At 31.5% G+C, this 24,315-nt stretch overlaps 1 protein-coding gene and 2 long non-coding RNA genes across 3 annotated transcripts in view; 2 read left to right on the top strand and 1 right to left on the bottom strand.

The window, feature by feature from the left end:
• Positions 1-24,315, bottom strand: part of LOC127732738 (uncharacterized) — a 148,000-nt gene that overhangs the window by 94,806 nt on the left and 28,879 nt on the right. The gene's annotated exons all lie outside the window — the stretch shown is intronic.
• LOC127732737 (uncharacterized) overlaps positions 1-24,315 on the top strand; it is a 238,745-nt gene that overhangs the window by 196,760 nt on the left and 17,670 nt on the right. The gene's annotated exons all lie outside the window — the stretch shown is intronic.
• LOC127732723 (inositol-tetrakisphosphate 1-kinase-like) overlaps positions 7,241-24,315 on the top strand; it is a 31,665-nt gene continuing 14,590 nt past the window's right edge. The window contains exons 1-4 of the mRNA XM_052241911.1: positions 7,241-7,416; positions 10,823-10,847; positions 17,212-17,337; positions 23,549-23,666. Of these exons, the coding sequence (XP_052097871.1) occupies positions 7,340-7,416; positions 10,823-10,847; positions 17,212-17,337; positions 23,549-23,666 (346 nt within the window). The 5' untranslated portion in view covers positions 7,241-7,339. The remainder of the gene's footprint in view (positions 7,417-10,822; positions 10,848-17,211; positions 17,338-23,548; positions 23,667-24,315) is intronic.

Genomic DNA, 24,315 nt, shown 5'->3' with positions numbered 1-24,315 from the left:
GGGAAAAGCCCCGAACAAACTGAAGGAATAGCATGAAGACACAAAGAAGCTAGATCGGGTGCGTGTGTTGACAGAATAAGTGACTCGCCATGTGAATCCGTACTCAGTGATTATATCACAATCAGGAATAAGACAAAATTGGTAAATTTACAGATCAGACGATTGTTGTGTTATCTAAAGATCCAAGACAACAAATGCATATCGCTAGTAAATAACTTCGTATCGACGACTGTGAAACTAATTTGTTGTTGATTTTAGAAGTTTGTCTTTATTACTCTGTTAGAGCAATGTTTTTGTCAGGACCACACCACTGGAGTCGGTTTCACAAAAAAACTCGCGACTAATATTGATCGTAAGTATACTGAATTGTTCATGACTTCCGATCAATTTTAGTCGTAAGTTTTTTTGTGAACCCGACCCCTGGTAATAAGGTCCGTATAGTGTGATCATGCACGAGCGTATGGTAATAAGTGCGGTACACCATACGATGGAACAGAGGGTATGGTTCTACTGAGAAATGTCATGTGGCCAATTTATATCATTAAGCTTGTCATTTATTCTACTTTTAAGTCGTCCATCTGTATCAATAGCAAGGAAAAGATATGTAGCAGACCTTTTTAAGTATTATCATTAAGAAAAGAATGACCAGATGAAGGAAGAGATAAAAATAAACCCCTTAAACATACCAGGCTTTTAATTTTGTACACCATACGAGCTAATAAAGTGATGTAGAAACTTCGTAATTTTTTTTTTATCTTATTTCAGTTTTGAGACTAGTTATATTTAATACATAAACCCTTGAATTTTTAAATGATTTTCATGCTTTTTTACAGCTTCTTACTTGTTTTTATTCAAATATTAAATGCTGTACACATATTTATATAAATGTAGTCTCAAATAAGATAGAAAATCTTGATCATATAATGTACATGTACATTTCACACAAAAAGTATAAAAGTAAATGAAGGTCAGATGGGAGGTTGTGTCATTAGAATACCTTTTTTACCAATTATATTTCTTTTTTGCAGAAATGGTGGTTTAGATCTTGTAAAAGTAAGTAGAACATCTGTTTAGGTTATGCGATTGCCCTTTCTGTGCAAATTAATTTCGTCATTAAACTATCTTCATAGTGGAGTGAATTGCGTTATTAACTTCACTGGTCATGTATGACATTCTAATGAAACTGTTGCTAAATTTTGAAACAAGATTGTACATAAAGTTGTCTGTTAGGTGTTTCATCGATGTTTGACCCATAATTCCGAGAAAATAATGCACGGCACCAGTTCATGCTGGCTAAACTTATTATTTATATTAACGAGCACATTTTGTACAACTTTCAAGAGAAAATAACTAAGATCGCCATATTCTGCCGATTAAGTTCTAGTTTGAATGTCTCAAATTTTTATACAATGTTAAAATTGTGCATCATTTCAAAATCATTGACCAATATTGTGCTAAAATTTTGATAAATCATTTATCAACTTATATAAAAACCTGTTCATTCTTCTAGTGATCAGAGGAGGCAGATGAGAAAGGGGTGTTGAGTTCTTAACAATAGTTAACCGCACCACCTCTCATATTCCAAATCAGATTATTTGTCTATAGAAACACCTCTCATATTCCAAATCAGATTATTTGTCTATAGAAATAAGAAGATGTTGTTTGAGTGCCAATGAGACAACTCTCCATCCAAGTCACAATGTGTAAAAAGTAAATAATTATAGGTCAAAGTACGGCCTTCAACACGGAGCCTTGGCTCACACCGAACAGCAAGCTATAATTCATGCAAGCCATAGATTTGTTGGAAAATATCTAAATCTAGGACAGGACGAATATAAGATGTATTAAAGTAAGTTCCTTTGAGGAAAATTTCGGTAGTTTGTATAGAGAATTCTTAACCGAAAAAATATCATCTAGATAACGGTAAGTGTTGTTGAATTTATCAATTAAATGGAACTTAGACATATCTTTACTGAGTTCTGTGTAAACTGTGATTCATAACAGTATAGGAACAGGTCTGCTATTGAAGGGATACAATTTGTTCCCATAGAAATACCTACAACCTGTCGATAAACTTTATTCCCGAAACGTTCATAAATGTTGTCAAGGAGAAAATTTACAGCTTTAATTATCTCATCACACCTCCAGTAAGTATACCTAGCATATTTACTTTTCTCATTAGAGATGAAAGTTATATATGAGTTGCAACAAATAAATTTACATTCAGATTTTTCAAGCAATCATCCAATTGAATAGAAATACTTCTGTCTAATAAGATTGTGTTGAAGTGTAGTGTAAAGAGTTGAAAAGTCAAAACTGTCAACTATCATTGTACAGTGTTATGATCTTTTTTAAACTGCAGACCAAATGTAAAAAAGGGACGAAAGATACCAGAGGGACAGCCAAACTCATAGATCGAAAACAAACTGACAACGCCATGGCCAAAAATAAAAAGATAAACAGACAAACGATAGTACAGATGACACAACATAGAAAACTAAAGACTAAGCAACACGAACCCCACCAAAAAATGGGGGTGATCTCAGGTGCTCCGGAAGGGTAAGCTGATCCTGCTCCACATGTGGCACCCGTCGTGTTGCTTATGTTATTACAAATCCGGTAAATAGTCTAATTTATAAAGTGTTGCAGACTAAATATTAAACCATTGTCCTTGTTCGAAGCCAAGAAAAGTTTTACGAAAATTGTCCTTCTACAATGAGTGTTCTAATTTCAAACAATCGGCAAACAGGAAGTGACTGCACGGCAGATGTAGAAATTCCTTACTCTCTAAAACTTAACTTTATCAAGCTGCAGGCCAAATATATAAAATAATTCCCTTTCACAGAAGCCAAGAATACTTTGACGAAAGTTTTCTACCCGAGGTCTTCCGGACGGACGGATATAAGAACTCTTAGAAAATCCATAGAAGGGTGGCAAGGTCAAAACACGGTAATAAATATAAAGAAATAGAACGTTGATATAATAGAAGATGTTGACAACTCTCTACATACTACATGTACTAAGATTTAAACTATTTTGAATGTCAAATTATAATGAAGAATTCAAATGTAGACTGAAAATTAATGTCACTGCAACATGTCAGTGACATATAACTTGAAAATAACGTATTTTATGTGGTTTCTTACTTCGAACAGACACAAAGATCATAACACTGTCAACTTAAAAATATCAACGGCCTTTGCCTTTCAGTAGTTGATGAATTTATGAATTCATGTTCTATGAATAGTATCAGTGGTAAGCGGGAAAGAGACGCTTAGAGCAACGTCGTGATCTGTGGTTTCACATTCTTTCTATTCAAATCTCTAACTACAAACAGTCGAGACACTCTGCGCGTTCTTTCGAGGCTTTCTGCAATCGAGGCTCGAATCGAAATGTTTTTTTTTAACCAGATAAATTACAGATCTAATTATAGATGTAAAATAATTTTACCGACTGCTTTTCTTTCTCTTTCTCTTTTTTTTTTTTTTTTTTTGGCTTATGCAGGTTGATATACATTTGACAGAGTGGTGTTCTTGGTGAAAAATTTTCCAATAAAACGTCGAAATAAACGTAACGTCGTTGCGATGTAAAGCCATATGACGTCGTTTTTTCGACGTTTTCACTGCCAACACGATAACAGATTTGTTAATATATCAGACAACAAAGTCGGTGACCCTGTTATTAATCTTTATCAATAAAATGGTATATTTTTGCAGAAATATATCAATTTAAAAAAAAAATAATATGTAATTGGATTTGGAGGATTGATGATTTTAAGACAATTTGGAGAACGTCTTTCGTCGATTTTTCGTGCTTTGTAAACAAATGTATATCTTTTTTAAAGGAATTCATTCAATAATATTTCATAAGAGATAATCACATTATTTTTTCGATGATTAGTTCTAGTTTAACATGCCGCGGTTGTATGTAAAATCTTTTAAAAATCTGACTTGACATATTTACTGTAACTGTTAACCGTATTCGATGAACTATATGCGCATGATAAATGTTCAGAAACCTAGAAGACATGTTTTCTTACTTATATAAGAAAATACTAGTACTTGAAATTTCACTTTTTGTCCATTAATTTATTATGAATTCTGAAATTCTGAAGTGACTTTTATATTGAAATAAAGTTCTTTTATATCTTGTGGTAAAATTATGAATTTACAAATTTTCATGCTGGCAGTTACAATACATAATGAAATACGTACAATTACAGATAAATTCGTACATTTATTTTTAAAGTTATACATAAATATTATTATTTAAAATTAAACTTTAATAAAAGTTTGAACTTAAAAGTCTTTATAAAAGTGATTTTTTTATAATCTTTGATAGTCATTTCAACAAATGGAATAAAATAGCACCGAAATAGTTTTTGTGAGGACTGAAAACGTTAAATTGTTTTAAAATTGATTTTTTGTTGTACCTGCTTTAGGTAAGATTGAATACCTTTATTTCTCAAGTTCCTTCAAAACACAATGATAAATTGGCTTTTTTTGAAGAAATAGACATGTGATAACGAAGGAACAATAAAAAAATCATAACTCGAAGAAAAGTTGAAACCACAATCCTATGACAGTGAAATTCAACGTTCAACTTCTTGCTCAGCTGTTCGAAATTTTATCAATTAAAGGAATTTTGAATTTATCTAAAATTATTGTGTGAATGTTCATACTTATTACACAATAATTTTAAAGGAATTTCGGAATCGTTTGAAATTGAGGTGACACCATCCAGTCAGGGGAAATATTTTAATCTTCCCATTTGTTAACACTAAATCGATAAACCTTACCAAACCTCATCCGAAAACTTAATTCGAAATCGTGTAACAAGCGTCAGTTGAATTTAGTTAGTTTTGGATCAGCACTGAATAAAGTTGTACATAACACTGATATTACTTATGGGGGTTTTTAACGACCTTGACTGGCTATAAAGCCCTCGCACGGTCGGTAACATTAATATTAGCTTGAGAACCGTGACAAGGTCTATTATATAAAACGCAACAAGCGATCACAGTGCTTCATCGTCAATCAAAACCAGAATACCCAAAATACTAGAATCTTATTTACAATATCATGGCAAAAACAGAGAGAGAAAAACCAAAAGTCTACATAACACTACATAGAAAACGACTGAGCTGCACGAACCTTACAAAAACCGGTGATGATTGTATGTTCTCTAGACAGGTAGGCATATCATTCTCCCGCATATGGCACACCTCGCGTTCATCAAATTCGGTGATTAATGTCATTCGGTTATGTCTCAATCAAGAAAAGTAGGATGAGATAGTAGCCTCGATAATATAAGCCATCTGTGACACATATATCCTACAATTTTCTTGTACTGTGTACTTTTTTCCATATCAATAAAATGTATTTCAATGCATTGTTATTATTCTTTTTTTGGATGGAAACGTTCTTTTGTGCCTTCCTACGGCATGTATATTTTTTAACTCTTTGACTTTGCCAGTGTCTGTAGTGACATTTTATATTTCTATGAACGTTACCTATGTATAACAAGTAAATTATTATGTCAGGGATTTCCAGTATTTATGTGCAGTCCCGAAATTGTTTTAGAGGCTGTTCCATAAAGTAGTAGCAGCAAAGTGAAGGATATTTTGCCATATCGTTAAGTCCTGACCTGAGGAATATGAAAGATATTGTTGTCCCTGAAAGAATATTGTCATTTTTGATAAGTGGACTAGATCAAGGAGACATACAGGTGCTAAATTGTTTAATATTTTAGATGTTTCTAGTGGCATATCAATTTAAGTGTGTAACTTAAGGGCATACGATACAGTTTTGATCCCATAATGAAATTTTAATGAAAATTTGCATGTAGGCTATTTTTTACCTGATTTAATCAAATATGTAATAAAAAATATACCTTCATGTGCTACTTTTTGAGTAAATTGAGGACGAAATTTCAGATATTTGCTCAAAATTCGGATTTGTGGACGTATTTTTCATTTCGACAGAAATTCATAACTTTTTTGTTTTAAAAGATAAACACAAGCTGTTTTTTGTTAAATTATTTGTAAATTCTGTTTTCTATATAAATGTCCTATAAATTTGTGCATTTTTTTTTTTACAAATAACTCATATTTATCAAATGTTCATGAATGTAGAAAAAAAACCGTCAATTTTTGCTGTATATTTATCAAATTTAAAGAAATTGCATTATTGACATTTTCATGAAAATTGGTACACATAATCTTCATACAATATCAAACCAAATGTCATTTTAAAAAAGAAGGTCCATGAACTCGTTTTCAAGATAAATCAGTTTGAATGATAACAAACAGTCGAAAACTGCATCTTTACCCGATAAGTCGCAGTTTGGCGTCGTGAAAATAACAATTTACGTTAGCAACGTCATTACCTCCCCTGTAACTGTATTGTATGCCCTTAAATATTCTGATTATTAGGCCCTATATACAGGCCTCAATGAGATGATATATATAGGCTATTAGGCTTATGATAATTGACACGACACGTGTATTTTATAATACATGAATTATTGATAATTTGGCATAAAACAATTGAATTGGTTAAAAATAAAATGTGAAACATCTACCAGTGCTGGTTTTTCAACAAGAAATGTGTTTGCCTTGTCTTTATGCAACAGTTTTCATTTTAGCCTAAGGTTGCGGCAATTTCGGACCCATAAACTTTCCTCTAAAAATGATTTTGTAACTTAGTAGGTCAGTAATTTCTTGTTTGAAATAATTTATCAATTCATATAAATGCAAAAAAAATGTAAATGAATGTCATAAAACCTTCTATCTGACTTTGAAAAAAAGGAAGAGGGTCACCTTGAAGGACCTTTTTTTAAATAAAAAAAAAATGGTATAATTATTTATACAAATGTACATAATTCATTCAAAAGATAGCCTATTTATCCTGATTTAACCATGAAAATAAAAGAAGTCTAGTGATTCTATCATCACGTACAATAACCGGAAATTTACGTGCGTCTAGTTAACCGACAGTGTGATATTAAGGAAACAAATAATTTAGATACATTTTTAAAAGGTCAAATGTTACAACTATTTTTTACTTTTACAAATGAAGATACCTGTATTAACTGGTTTATGTATTGTGTTTTTTTTTTCTGTTTTGTATTCATGGTTTCTGAAAGCCTCGGGGAAGATTAACATGTTACTGTTAACTTAGTTACCTTTGTTTAATAGTATGCGTAAATGCCAGATGGGTTTACCAATCGCGCATTAGATCGTAACTTTACTATCAACACATGATCAACAACACAACTTCCGTCGACGAAAAAATGAAACATCTCAGCTAACGGAAGGAATAACACGGTTAATACAAATATGAAACGTGTAGGATATTGGATGAGTCAAAAGAAAAATAAAAGACTCAATTTAGAAGATCACAAAGAAACATTCAGGTATGCGTATAGAATTTTGGGTAAATTATATGCAATTACTAAACTCTGTCGATCAGGTTCAGTATATCTACAAATTTTGAGCTTGTAAATATGAATGATAGTTTTTCTATTGATCTTAGAGTGTGTATATAGCTATACAATTTTTTTCATTTGGATATATGCAGTATTTTTCTTTTTGCGAATCCAGAATAATTATTCCAGAAATATATGCCACTGGACATCAGTTTTATTATGCACTTTACACACAATTCTTCTCTGTGAACTGAATATGCATGAGGTATTTGTCACTGGACATTTCACAAATAACAGTAAATTATTATTAAAAAAAAAGACCTTCAGAGCTGGTTTTAAGCAAATTTTATATTTTTGTTCTCTGTCTCAATGTTTGATTTTCCATCGTACATTTGTACCACAACTCCTCTTAAACTACACATACAGAATGCCTCAAATGCTGGAAATATGGTATACATGTTGATAGAAAAAGACTTTGCAGCTACCCCTTAAGAAATTTTGAGGGGGTGGGGGTTCATTGTACATAATTCAGAAACATACAATGTAGAAATACAAATTGCATGTAAGCACACCATTTACTTAATTTTTGAAAAGAACAGTTGTTTCATAATATAAATTTGGTTAGTATTTTTAAATTATTTGACTTATGTCAGACAGCTTTTTATTTTAAATCCTCACATTATATGCTGATCAACACTGATTATTATGCCACCGCTGTAGCAGAGGGGGCATTAAGTTTTACCCTTGTCCTTCTGTACATCTGTCCCGAAATTGGTTTCCGTTCTCTAACTTTAGTTTGCCTCAACCAAATGTCATGACACTTATACACAATGCTTATTACCAATGTTATTTGAATTTTGGTGGCGTCACTTTTACCATTCTAGAGTTATGCCCCTTTACAAATGGAAAAATTGCTGAATTTTTCGTTTCCTTTCTCTAAATTTAGTTTGCCTCAACTTATGACAACTAAACGTTATGAATCTTATACACAATGCTTATTACCACTATACACAGATCAGGTTTGAATTTTGGTGGCATCACTTTTACTGTTCTAGAGTTATGCCCCTTTACCAATGGAAAAATTGCTAAATTTTTCATTTCCACTCTAACTTAAGTTTGCCTCAACCAAATGTTATGACACTTATATGCAATGCTTATTACCACAAATCACAGATCAAGTTTGAATTTTAGTGGCATCAATTTTACCATTCTAGAGTAATGCCCCTTTACAAATTGAAAAATTGCTGAGTGTTTCGTTTCCATCCTCTAACTTTAGTTTGCCTCAACTAAATGTTATGAATCTTATACACAATGCTTATTACCACAATACACAGTCTGTGACAGATCAAGTTTGAATTTTAGTGGCGTCACTTGTACGGTTCTTGAGTTGTGTCCCTTTATAACGTATGCAAGCGGGGGCATTATCTGTGTCCCATGGACACATTCCCCATTTATTTATATATACATGATATATGTAGTAAATAACACATTGGCAATATTTTTTAATATCAGCTTTATTCTGAAATATACAAAAAATACCTCGTTATAAATGATGTGTCATGGTTTTAATGAAGATTGGAATCCAATTGATATTCGTGCTCATTCAAATATCTATACAAGGAAAGAGGATTTAAGTCAAGAATGATGTAATATGATTTTATTTGATAACGTATAACTTCTTTATTTCTAAAGAAATATGAAAAAATATCATCGTTTAAAAAAATGGTTTGACTTGCATTAAATTTAAAATTAGGTTCACTTTAAAAGATAACCTAATTGTTTTATGAATATTTAAACGAACTTCTTGGGGGTCTATACTTTGAAATGCTTGGTTTAATTTCAATGTTATACATGTACAGGTTGCACTTCAGTAAATATAGACAATGCAATTTCCCATTAGAACTCAACGGCTAAAACTGTGCCACTTTTACTATGAAGTTTCGTAAAAAATTGTATCCGAAATGGAAAGTTCATATGCACTAACTACAATTTTTTCAAAGGTTAAAATATACATGTAGGGCTGTGCAGCATATTTTCAACATTTATATGCCTCGAACTTCTAAAAGTTAAAACTTACACTAAAATTCTGTACTACCCCTCCATTCACTTTGGGTCTTCCTCAGAATTCAATTTGGCTGCTGTCCATGTGTATTTATAGTATAATACTGGTAAAATTCCCAAGTTGTGTCTCTATGAGATGAAACATAGAGATTATATCTGGGAACCAGTAGGTACACAAAACAAAATATCTATGAATATTATATATCTCCCCAAACGAGATGTGGTTTGTGAAACAGCTGTATTTACAAAGTGCAACCTATATGTGTGAAACAATGTCAGTCAAATCTAGACAAAAAACATACAAAAATCTTTTTAAATGTAAAAGCCACGAAGAGCCACTGGTTTAAAACTGTTCGGAGTTGTCTTTAAGTTGGTCCACGATGTCTTTGTCCAATTTGTCTTTGATCTGAGTTGTCCTGATTCCTTACAATATTTGGTATATGCATGGGTTCCTTGCAACATCTACATGTCCATCAGACAGGATTCACCTGACCTCCTCCTCATTTCATGGATCAGTGATCAAGGTTAAAGTTACGTGATTAGGTCTGTTTCTCAGATACTACATGTATAAGCAGTAGGTCAACTGTATATGGTGTATGGATTGATTGTAAGGGGTACATGTCAGTCTGACAGGTTTCATCTGACCTTGACCTCATTTTCATGGTTCATTGGTTAATGGTAAGTTTTTGTGTTTTGGGTTGTTTTTCAAGTACTTTAAGAAATAGGTTAACTTAATTTTGGTGTACTGAATGATTGTAAGGTGTGCATGTCTGTTTGACAGGTAGTATCTGACCTTGGCCTTATTTTCATGGTTTATTTTTCAAAGTTTATTTTTTGTGTTTTGGTCTCTTTGTCAAATGCTATAAGCAGTAGGTCAACTATATTTGGTGTATGGAATAATTGTAAGGTGTACATGACTATCTGACAGGATTAATCTGACATTTACCTCATTGCCATGCATGGATCTTTAAAAATGTTCAGTTTATGTGATACTTGTAGTTAAACCTTTATCTCTAAGACTTTCAACAAAATTCAATGGTCAGTAAAGTAGGTGAGACATTTCAGTGTGTGCACTCTTGTTTTACCAGTGTGAGCTTTTCGACATCACTTGAAATCAGAAACTTATTTATATGTAAATAAGATAATTTAAGAACTAAAGAATGCAATATGGAAATTGATTTTTTTCTCTCAAATATTATTTTTTGTGCACATGTACATTTACAAGTACATGTATATGTTCAGAGCACCCAAAAAATGTAAATGTTCAGGACAGTAAGTAGTGAGGTTGTGTCTTTGTAATGTATAATTTACTGATTTTATTAACTTTTTTCAGAAATGCTGGTATAGATCTTGTAAAAGTAAGTAAAAATATTCTTTATGGGTTATGGGATTGCCATTTTTTATACAGATTAATCTCGTCATTAGACTCTCTTAAAGTCTTTATAGTGAACTGAGAAGTGTTATTAACTTCACAGGCCATGTATGACTTTCTGAGGGAACTCTGAATGCTCACTTTATTTACATAAAGTTGTTAATTTGCTGTTCGTTGACATTTGACAAATATCTCAATGAAATATGTACTCTGACATAGTTGTCTATTAGATTTGGATTCTTACATGTATGACTTGTTTATATACATTCCTTAAATGCATACAATTACTTTTTATGCACGCTTGTTTTGTAATATTTGCATATAAATGGCTGGATAGAGATATAACTTGTCATATAAAATTTGATGAACTATATGAAAAAATTTGTGATATATATATTATCAAGTCAATTGACATAATGTAGTCATTACCTGACATTTATCTCTGTCATATCTTTATTGGAATTGCAAAAGACTACAAAGTTGACCCTTTTTATGAATAGGACCATGCATATGCATGGGAGCAGTAATGCCTCATATGTTTCCACTGATCCTTGAAAGAAATCATTTTTTTTTTCCTATTTTCTAAAACTAATAAGTGGACCAGTTTAATTGAAAGCAATATTATTCCCTTTGTATTGCCCTTTGTATGCAATTTTGAAAATTTCAATCTGATTGCAATTAAAATCCTTTGTCCTTGCTTCCCTTACAAGGATTTGACAATGATCTGATCTGCTTTCTGTTCTAATATTGTTATATCAACCAATGAAATCACAGCCTCCAAACTTTCGGATGTGTATCTTATAAAAAAGAAATCTGGGGATATAAAAAAAGGTCTTCACAAGGGAAAGTAGAACAGAGTGGTATCAATTCCTTGTAGAGAAACATGAACACAGGTCAGATTATGAATATTTATCTTTATAATCAAATGAAAAACATGTTTGACCACCCATATAATACTTTTTGGCCAAATTATTTTATTTTTAGGCTTTTCTCATCACTTGGCGTCCGTCATCATGGTCGTCTTTAATTTTTATAAAAATCTTCTTCTCTGAAACTACTGATCCAAATTTTTAACAAAATTGGCCACAATTAACATTAGGGAATCTAGTTTAAAAAATGTGTCCAATGACCCCTCCTGCCAACCAAGATGGCCGACATGGCTAAAAAAACATATGGGTAATAGGCAAATTTTGTCTTTTATCTTGAAAACCACTATAAATAGAGAAAATCTGAGAAGGGCTTAATATGTTTGGAATGATGAGATCTTTCTAGTGTCCATTTACTTTTAAACTGTCGGAGGACTATTTTATAGAAGTTATTGCCCTTGAATTCAAATTTTACCAACTTTTAAAATTTTTGCCTATTATCTTGATAATTATGATAGATAGGGAGAAACCTTAAATAGCAAAAGTGATTAGCAAGATAAGTTTTACGTCAAATAAATCAACATGGTTGAAATTGTCTGATGACCCTTATTGGAGTTATTGCCCTTTTATGACGATTTTATTATTTTTTTTCCGATTTTGTCTAATATCTGAAAACGTATGATAGATAGATAGAAACTTAGATAGTCAAAAATTATCAGCAAGACAAGATCTGCAAATAGGTTAAATGGGTGAAATCATCTGACGACCCCTTATTGGAGTTATTGCCCATTAATGATGGGGTTTTACCAATTTTTTTCATTTTTGCCTATTATCTGAAAAACTATAATAGATAAATGGTTTAAATTGACTGATGACCCCTTATTGAAGTTGTTCTCTTTAATAACATTTTTATCATTTTTGCCATGGTTTATATATCACATACTGGTATGCCATGGCAATGCAAAATGTTAGTTTTTCCAACAATTTTTAGGAAGTAAATGTAAATGTATACACCTAGATTAACAAGACGAGGCTGTGGTATTTGAAACCACTGATTAAATTTTTCTGAATGGATTTTCAAAGTGTTTATTATTGTTATTTAAAAAGTTTTTATACGACTGCAAAATTTTTGCGGTCGTATATTGGTATGACATTGGCATCGTCGTCGTCGTCCGTAGACACATTGGTTTTCGCACTCTAACTTTAGTTAATTATATAAAGTGAATGGATCTCTATGAAATTTTACCATTAGGTTCAATACCACAAAAGGAAGGTTGGGATTGATTTTGGGGGTTATGGTACCAACAGTTAAGGAATTAGGGGCCAAAAAGGGGCAAAAAACAAGCATTTTTCTAGTTTCCAGACAATAACTTGTGTTCAAGTGTATGGATCTCTCTGAAATTGTACTGCAAGGTACCATACCACAAAGGGAAGGCAGGGATTGAGTTTGGGGGTGATGAATCATAAGGGGGTTCAAAAAATTTGGAGGGGGGGATTATTTTCCCTTTTTTTAGCTCACCTGACCCGAAGGGTCAAGTGAGCTTTTCTCATCACTTGTCGTCCGTCGTCGTCGTTCGTCGTCGTTAGCTTTTTACAAAAATCTTCTCCTCTGAAACCACTGGACCAAATTTAACCAAACTTGGCCACAATCATCATTAGGGTATCTAGTTAAAAAAATGTGTCCGATGACCCTGCCAACCAGTCAAGATGGCCGCCATGGCTAAAAATAGAACATAGGGGTAAAATGTAGATTTTGGCTTATATCTCTGAAACCAAAGCATTTAGAGTAAATCTGACATAGGGTAAAACTGATTATCAGGCCAAGATCTATCTGCCCTGAAATTTTCAGACAAATCTGACAACCTGTTGTTGGGTTGCTGCCCCTGAATTGGTAATTTTAAGGAAATTTTTCAGTTTTTGGTTATTATCTTGAATATTATTATAGATAGAGATAAACTGTAAACAGCAATAATGTTCAGCAAAGTAAGATCTACAAATAAGTTGTCATGACCAAAATTGTCAGTCGACCCCTTTAGGTGTTATTGCCCTTTATAGTCAATTTTTAACAATTTTTTGTAAATTTTTGTAATCTTTTACAAAAATCTTCTTCTCTGAAACTACTGAGACAAATTTAACCATACTTGGCCATAATCATTATTAGGGTATCTAGTTTAAAAAATTTGTCCGATGACCCCGCCTTCCAACCATCATGGCCAACTTAGTTAAAAATAGAACATAGGGGTAAAATGCAGTTTTTGGTTTATATCTCTGAAACTAAAGCATTTAGAGCAAATCTGACAGGTGGCAAAAATGTTCATCAGATTTAGATTTATCTGCCCTGAAATTTTCAGACAAATCCGACAACCCATTGTTGGGTTGCTGCCCCTGAGTTAGTAATTTTACAAAAATTTTGCAGTTTTTTGTTATTATCTTAGATATCATTATAATATCTAATATCTAATACTATTAATTATGATTTTAACCTTATTTTACATGATTTCCAAAGCATCAGTAAATACAGGTGAGCGACACAGGCTCTTGAGAGCCTCTAGTTTCGTTAAAATTTTCCATTTTAAATTGGTTATTTCTTATTTATATATAAAAGCAAATAATAATAATATGGTTTGAATAGGTAAATTAAAAATTTTTAAGTTCTAAGACCACATTTATTCTAGATCTGTGTCAGAAACCTATTCTGTGTCAAATATTTAATCACAATTCAAATTCAGTGCTGTATCAAGCTTGAATGTTGTGTCCATACTTGCCCCAACTGTTCAGGGTTCGACCTCTGTGGTCGTATCAAGCTGCGCCCAGCGGAGCATTTTATTTAAGCTGTCAAAGCACCATTCTCCAAGGGAGCCTTTAGTTTGCCTTGAATTAAAAAAAATAGAATATTTGATATATTCTTATAGGAATGACAATGAGTGATGTAACATTTATCATTTGCAATTTATTAAATGTTGAAAAACATCAAGCCTGTTCATAGATATAGTCCCACGTGAGCCTCTCCAGCTTAAGATTATATACAATTGAAATGAGCATATTTTTTGCTATTATAAGACAACCAATTATGAGTCATCAATAAAGCATGAGGTTTTGTACTTTATAGGTTATTTTTCAATCTTGTGACAAATTTAATTTAAGAAATACAAGTACATGTACAAGATATTACTAGTACTTGATATACAATAACCAGTGTACAGACATGAGCTAGTCATAAACACTGATCATTTGTTCTTTTTTAAGATAATGTCAGATGCCTCCACCCAGCATGTCAGCAAATAATTTAGTGAGATAGTGTTATACATCATATTTAAATGCTTTTACACGTATGAAGTACTACAGTAACAAAGAGAGGTGCATAATTTAAGTCAGTATCTATATAGAGTGTTTTGTTGTTGACTAAGGATCAAGGCCAGACAATCATCTTATTTTGGCAACAGTTCCCACATATATATATCCACACTTTCTTGCAAAATCTAAGGTTTAAAAGGTGATGACCTATATCTATTTTTAAAGTTTATGATAGCATTTTCATATTTCAGTCTATAAATAAGACATATAACAAGTTCTTATTAAAATTATATTTTCTGATAGATTGACTTATCAACTTTAATGAGGTGCTCTAATTGGTGTAGATAATACATGGTTAATTAATGACACTAATTGGGATTTATAAGTATATTTATTGATTTTTTTTGTGATCATAAATAGGTTGTAATATATAGGTATTGATCTTTAGTTATAGATCAGTAGTATACTTGGTCACGTGACAAATATAATTTATCATGAATACTAAGAATTTGTTTTTCCGTTGGTATATTAACACACCAGAACAAACTAGTTAACTCCAGTAAAAGGATATGTAAATTAAATGCGCCTCTAACAGTACATGTAGCATGATTGGTTTTTTTGTTCCTCTGATAAAATTTGTCCTTGTACATTGTTACATAAATCAAATCAAATAGTTTTATTGTTAACATTCAAATATAGGAATGGTACCAAATGGTATTTACAAAAGTCAACACAGAAATGCGTTGACATATTTTCTCACTGATCAGAGACTATTTCTATTGTATATTGCAGGGAGTTTTTATTCATATTCTATTAACAAAATAGTACAATAAGTTTGAATGATAAATACCATTTATTACAGGAACACAACAAGAAAAATATCAGTATCACTATTTTTCAAAATGAAACAATTGTTTTTTTTTACTTGGTCAGACTTATGTATTATGTTAACACTGTACAACATAAATGACTAAAAAATGTAATTCAAGATGCCCTCCATTCAATGAAAAAATAAAACTGGTCTTCAACTCTATTCCTGTAAGGGGGCAAATTTTCTGTTTTTAAAGTCTTCATCTATATATGGCAAATTCTATGAGTAGTTTGCTATAACTGATGATTATAATCATAACCATTTTAACTATAGAGACACAGGGCTCTACGGAACCCTTCACATTTTTTTGGGGTGTTTTTGGCTACTTTCTTCAAAACTTCAATAGTTACGGAAAAACTGTAACAAGCAAAAAAGAGTAGCAAATAAATCTACAAAAAAAATTACATATAACTAGGATCAACAATTGACTTCTTGTAGGAGTAATTGTTCCTAAATGACAATTTTTACCCATATTTGACATATTTGGCTATGTTCTTGAATACTATAATAGCTAGAGACAAACAATGATCAACAATCTAAGTTACGAAATAAGTCAAAACATAGCTGAAATTGTCAATTGACTCCTTATAGGAGTTAATGGTCTGAAATGATGGTTATACCCTCTTTTGTGATTATGATAGTATTTTGAAAACTATATTAGATTGAGAAAAATAGTTTCGAGCAAAAATGGTCAGCAAGATAAGTCAACATCATAATTATAGGAGTTAATGCCCTTCAATAACCACTTTTACCCATCTTTTTCACTTATGGTTATCTTGAGAATTAAATTGGATGGAGAAAAACTGTGAACAGCTCAAATAATCAGCAAAATAAGATTTTACAAATAAGTTAACTGAATGTGTGGATGAACTTATTATGGGAGTCACTTTCCTTAAATGACATTTTTTCAATTTTTTTTAGAATTTTTTTCAAGAGTTGAAAACAATAAAACATAAATAGAAACAGCAAGACAAGATCCACAAAAAAATAAATCAAGTTAAATGGTCTTAAATGACTTGACTTTTTTTATTAGTATTCTCTAAGTGAATCTGGAACAAACCGGGTCATAGTGATTATTAGTGCATGAAATGATATTCATACTTATTTGTTTCATGTTCATTCTTCATCTCATTTATCTCATAATGTCTTTTTTTAGATTGTTTAAAAGATAACCATGTTTCAAATCATGAAGTTTTTTGTTTAGGTTTGAATGGGGGGGAAAAGTTAACAATTCAGCTTTAATCATTGATAAGCTGCTTCCAGTGTAAATGTGTTCATTTTACATTAGATTTAATATTATTGTCTTACATTTACTGTAGTTTGATATAGACCAGCCTTTAACAGAACAGGGACCATTTGATTTGATTCTACATAAATGTACTGGGTTGATGGTAGCTGCCAAAGATGGGGACCTTACTGCTGAGTGTCAAATAAATAATATAAAGGTTGGTATAATTCAGTTGGTACAACAGTAAGTTTATAAAAAAACTAGATGTGGTAGGATTGCCAATGAGACAACTCTCCACCAGAGACCAAATGATGTAGAAGTTAACAATTAGAGGTCACCAAATCACCATACAGCATTCAACAATGAGCAAAACCCATACCGTATAGCAATCTATAAAAGGCTCCAAAATGACAAATTTCAAACAATTTAAACAAGAATTTATGTACATTTTGTTACTACTTATAGTAATATGTCGTTTGTGAAAAACTACTGCTTAGTGGCAGATTATTTGGCAATTGCAAATGGTCATTAGGTCAGTTCTCTGGTAGATCAAATGGAACATTATTAACATGATTAATATTAATATTTTCTGCTGTAAGCATACACTTCAACAGTAAAAATGTGTTTACTTTGAGTTGGTTTCATGTGTCTGATTGAGACATCAACTAGTAAATGGTTACCATAGGAAGTGATCCAGAAGAAAGGGGCCATGTCCCACTCATTCAGATATAGAATCGGGGAATTATTTGTAACAAATATTTATTAAGAATGGTCCACTGATATTCTAATGTTTTTAAAAATCAGACAATGTTAATAACTGTCCATGGGTATGTCTGGATTTACCAAGAGGCACATAACTCAAACTTGTTTGTTTTGGACCAATACTTTAAACAAAATAAATTGGTTAACTGCAGCCATGTTCCACTGTTTATTTTATCTTTAGAAATAAACAACTATCGACAAACATACATGTGAATAATTTAACTGACAATTGTATTTAATGTAAATTGAATTTACAGGTAATCTGGGAATGTAAAATAAAATACCTTGAACCTATGCCAGTTACAAAATTAAGTGAAATAAGTTGTGCATTTGAAACAAATGCAATAATTAATGGTATTGTGATTGTCTTATTATTATAATACCTACATTTATACAATGGAAAAACATGTATAGTGATAAACAGACCAATCACAAAAACATTCTTTAGATTGGTGTTAAAACACATTAAATTAACATATAAAATAGAGTTAATATCAACAAGAGTTTAATTCACATTTTATTTAAATATCAGTTTTATAATTAAGTAAATAATATTAATTCAATTTTGAAATTTCATTTTGAGTTTTCAAATGTTGAGCAAAAATACTCTATCATTCTGTATGTGCCTGTCCCAAGTCAGGAGCCTGTAATTCATACACCTTATCGCTATTTGTCCGCCATTACTGGACATCACAAAGGTTCCCGTAAAATTTTGACGTCATAATACAAATATCTGACGCGACAATGGAAAAGTGATTGTTGTATGACGTCAGCAGTTCAAGCGGCGAAGATTCTCGGGTCAACCTGCGCAGATTTCCAAATAGCGATAATTAGGTGTCTGGGTTGGCGTTTGTTGCTGTATATCATATTTGTATTTCGTACACATGTTCCCTTTGATATGATCTTTCTAATTTTAATGCCAAATTAGAGTTCTGACCCCAATTTCACGGTCCACTGAACATAGAAAATGATAGTGCGAGTGGGGCATCCATGTAGTATCGACACATTCTTGTTTTACAAAAATCAGGCCGTTAGTTTTCTCATTAAAATTGTTTTACGTGTGTCATTTAGGGGCCTTTTACAGCTGACTATGCAGTATGGGTTTTGATCATTGTTGAAGGCCGTACGGTGACCTACAGTTGTTAACTTCTATGTCATTTGGTCTCTGGTGGAGAGTTGTCTCATTGGCAATTATACCACATCTTATTTTTAGCTCACCTCGCTGAAGGCCAAGTGAGCTTTTCTCATCACTTGGCGTCCGTCATCCGTTGTCCTCCGTCATTGTTAACTTTTACAAAAATCTTCTCTGAAACTACTGAGCCAAATTAACCAAACTTGGCCACAATCATCATTGGGGTATCTAGTTTAAAAAAAATATGTCCGATCACCTCGCCTGCCAACCAAGATGGCCAACATGGCTAAAAATAGAAAAAAGGAGTAAAATGCAAGTACTTAAGTACATATTTAGGATAGAACACACTATTGTTAGTTTTATTGAGGTATTTTTGTATTTCTAGCTTGTATTTTTTAAGCCACTGTCATAAGAAAGCACAATCAGTTATTAAGGCTTACTTTTAGGTTATAGACAGGACAAAAACACCACAACAACAATATTTATCAAGGATGATAACAGCTGGATTTACAAAGTGCAACCTATAGGAGTGATTGCCCTTAAATGAGGATTTTTTTTACCCTCTTTTGTGTTTTGAGCAAAAACTAAAGAAGATAGAGAGAAATTAAACAGACTAAATGATCAGCATTACAAGATCAACAAAACAGAGATTTTTGTTATGTATTCTATTCTCTTCTACAATGTTGGAAAATGTCCTTTGTTGAATATGCTCATAGACCAAGGTGAGAGACACAGGCTCTTTAGAGCCTCTAGCTATATCTATGACATGTATTATAGAAGAATTTGATGGATTCATGAGAACATACCCTTATAGTATGATATATAGATATAAGAAGATGTGGTATGAGTGCCAATGAGACAACTCTCCATCCAAGTCCAAATTTATAAAAGTAAACCATTATAGGTCAAATATGCCAATCAAATCAAAAAATTATTTTTGCTTTCTTGAAAGTAATGATTATTTATTTATTGTTTTTTTTTCGGCAATAATTTGGCAGTCTCCTTCAAATCAAGGGTATGAAACCCAAGTCAATTGGTTTCTCTGTTTAATGTGACACTCATGTCTGTACAATGATTCCTTAAAAACACAATTCAATCTATTACATGTATTGTATAAAGTAAAAGAGAATCAGCAGAACTAATTTTAATCAACTAATATGTTTCTTCAAGCTTCAGAGAGAGTTTTAATTAAATGAAAATGACAATTACTTTAATATAAATCAAAATAGTAAATAAATCATATACTGGGAGGTGGTTTTTATCAAGCTAATAGATGCAGGATCAATATATCATCTTCATTAGATGGTATTGAAAGGATATATTTGTTTTTCTCCAATGTTAATTCCCTTAAGTAAATATGAAATAAAACAAAATTATTAATCAGTCTTAAATGACTATCAAGAGAATCCTGTACATATTTTACATTGTAAATACACATTTTTATTCTCTCACATAATTAAGTTTTGCAGTAGTTATAGTATAACCTCTGTATTTTTTTTGTTTTCATCTGTCTGTTCATGCTGTTGGCTGCTCCAATTAATTTTGTTTTCTCTAAGGTCAAGATCTAAGCAACTTCAAATTATGGAATATAATTTTATCAGGCATGCTTCCTAGATTGGGGAGTTAGTAAAAAAGGTCCTTGCAAAAATGGGTTAATTCACAGTTGAAAGACTGGTTAAGTTTTGCATTATTAAGGTCCAGATATGGGCAACTACATATCATAATTTAAAGGAATAGTATTTCATAGCTGGACACATATTAGAAATATTTAGTTTCCTGTTGAAATTGGTTCACCCTTGAATATTTTGACAAATGATTGACTTTGGATAATCAACTTTGTAATTTGGGAATAGTATTAAGTCAAGAGATACATACAATGTATGTATATAGTGATAGTGGTGGTCAGACAAAAAAAAAGTCCATCTTGAGCAGCATTTTACTCATCAGTTTAAAAATAAGGAGAGGTGTGATTGCCAATGAGACAACTATCCACCAAAGTTCAAAGGAAGTGAATGTAAGCAATTATAGGCAATTACAGCCTTCAACAATGAGAAAAACCCATACTGTAAAGGCGGCTATAAAAGGCCCAGACATGAAAAATATGAAACAATTCAATTGAGAAAACTAAGTTACATTTATAAAGTGTTAAGGTCTAGGTCAAAGAAGCAGCACTTATACATTTATATAATGACATAATAACTTGTGTATAAGTCTATGGATCTCTAAGAAATTGTACCACAAGGTTTCATACCAAAAAAGGAAGGTTGGGATTGATTTTGGGGGTTATTGCCTTAATCGTTAAGGAAAAAGGGAACAAAAACAATACTTTTTTAATGCTTGTATAAATTCCTAAAGTCTTGACCAATTTCAATGGGGTTTAATTCAAAGTCTTGAAATCTTAGGGTCTTCAATTTGCTGAGTCTAACTGTGTACTTAGATTTTGGATTTTGGGCCCCATTTTTAAATTGGTCCACATTGAGGTCCAAAGGGTTGAAAATGAAACTTTGTATATATATATGAAGTACATCTCATGAAAGATTTTTGACATTTTTTAACACTTAAGTGCCTTCTTCAGTCGATTCAATTAGTTTATGTAAAAGATTTAAACTGATTTGGTTCTAAAAGACGCCTTAATTCAAGCTTAAATATGAAAAATCTATCAAATATGCCACAAAATGTCACTTTTCAGATGGTTTTTGTCTAAAATGAAAGTGGCTGCATTTGTGGTCAGTCTCAACCTTTATGTATGTCATGTATTATCATCAAATACAACATATATTTAAATATTAAGACTGAACACAAGTGCGGCCACTTCCATTTTCGACAAAAACCGTTTAAAAATAAGCACAAATGCTAAAATTGTGAAGATTTCTGTAATTTTTCATGCATTAATGATGCTAGTACCTGATGCATGTGCATTGTATTGTCAAAAACATCCCATATTTATGTAACAAAAGTATTCTTCTTTCCAATAAAATGGTAAAAGTTTTAATTTTTAACAAATTTTTGAAATGTTATATTTTGGGGCCAAAATGGGGTCTTACCAGGCCTACTCCTTTGTCCAAAGGGTCCAAAATTAAACTTTGTTTGATTTCATCAAAAATTAAATTCTTGGGGTTCTTTGATATGCTGAATCTTACCATGTAATTAGACTTGGGATATTGGACCATAATAAGTAAATGTCCAATTTCAAATTTTTAAGTTCTTAGACCACACTCATTCTGTGTCAAAAACCAATGCTATGTCAAATATTTAATCACAACCCAAATTCAGAACTGTATTGCACAGTTAATAGAAATTGTAAGTAGATTTATAGTTAAAAATAGATACAGCATCAAATTCTAATTTTAGAGAAGAAATTATGTATAAATATAGTTTGAAATTTACTGTTCATTATTAGATATTTTGAAAAATAATTAACTAATTGGTAAGTTATATAGATTTTTTAAAGACATTGTATTAATGATGAATAATATTTTGAGAATTTTTTTTATATGAAGGGAACCCCTTGAAAAACTTATCTTATATTGTCCATTAATAAATAAACGAATTAAATTCTTGGTGTACTTGGTTAAACTGAATCTAACCGTGTATTTAGATTTTGGATATTGGACCATAATAGGTAAAAGTCAAATTTCAAAGCCCAAATTTTTCAGTTCTTTGACCACATTCATTTTGTGTCAGAAACCAATGCTGTGTCAAATTTGTAATCACAATTCAAATTCAGAGCTGTATCAAGCTTGAATGTAGTTTCCATACTTGCCCCAAATGTTCATGGTTCAATCTCTGCGTTTGTATCAAGCTGTGCCCTGCTGAGCATTTTAATTTTGCATCAATTTGTATTGATGTAAATACTAGTCACATTATTAGTTCCATTTCAAGGTCTCTTTCTATTATGTTGCTATTTAGTCATGAAATATTTAATCAATTGTTAAACTTTTGAAATGTACATTAAAAAATCCATATTATCAAGCTTGTCCAAAATTGGTATCTGTCTTTAAATAAATTTTGAAGAAAATTTTATTCATAATACCTTGAGATTTGAATGGCGAGATAGAATGACATACCATTTTCTTAATGAATTTCTTATTAAAAACAGTGATTTTTAATATAGAATATTGTTTACTCATCAATATTTGCACATTACTTACACATAGGCCATAAACACTAACAATAATTGATCAAATGAACTTGTGACATATAAAGTATGAAAAAGATTGAATACTTTGTATTATTTCCATGTTTGTTTGGATTTTCAAACTTTAAATTTGTCTACTTATTGATCATGAATTATCTATATTTTGACATGCATTATTTGTAAAAAGAATATGCACAAATGTAATGATATATTGTGGGCAATCAAATGAAACACATTAATCCCCTGATGCCTGCAAATGTAATGTGGCCTACTGTGATGTGTAATTATGTAAAAAAAGAATTTTTCAAGATAAAATATAACTGTGATTTAGATATAAAATTTGCCAGAAATCTCTTTTGAAATTTAAAAAGATTGTTTTTTTTTTCTTTTTAACAGGATTACATTGAGAAGAATCCTGGTTGTATAGTAGTAGATAAATTTGAGCATATAAATCATTTATTAGATAGAAATTACCAGTATCGGTTGTTACTACAGTGCCATTTATTAGATTCTGGTAAGTAACATACTTATAATGTGGGATGATGTAGTGTAAGTGTTTTGAAGGATGTAGTATATGGAGATGGAAGATTGAGGTGTAAGTGCATTGAGGTGTATATATTGTAGGATATGTGTATTACTGTATAAAAGTATGCTTTTCAGTTGTATCAAAGGATGAATTGTGACATGAACCAACAACAACCACTAAATTACAGGCTTGACTTGGGACAGGTTCATAAAGAATGTGGTACAGTTAAACATGACCCTCCCCAAACCTGAGACAGTGGTGAAACAGCACAACATAAAAAAATTATAAAAATCTTGCAAATGGCTTAACTCAATAGATTGGTATGAAGCACACAAAAAAAACAACAAAGATTGAAACAATAGACACAAAGCATAGATATCAGAGTACTCACAGATACTGAAAGCTAGTTCAATCAATATGTTAGGGTTTAAAGTTATTTAAATCTGTGACTAAGTACTTTTATATGAAATAAGTTCCCATTGCACAGTGTCACTTCCAGTTGACCATATTCAAGAAAAAGGTCAAATGACTAAATAGAAGAGACACTGTTTTATTGAAATATTTAGGATACTGTATGAAAATATGATATGTGGTCTTTCTTTTTGATCTCACCTGACACCTTTGTTTTAAATCAATA

The sequence above is a fragment of the Mytilus californianus genome, unplaced genomic scaffold (assembly GCF_021869535.1).
Source record: "Mytilus californianus isolate M0D057914Y unplaced genomic scaffold, xbMytCali1.0.p SCAF_26, whole genome shotgun sequence".
NCBI classification, from domain to species: domain Eukaryota; kingdom Metazoa; phylum Mollusca; class Bivalvia; order Mytilida; family Mytilidae; genus Mytilus; species Mytilus californianus.
Note: the sequence above shows the minus strand (reverse complement) of the source record. Positions and strands in the feature narration are given on the sequence as shown.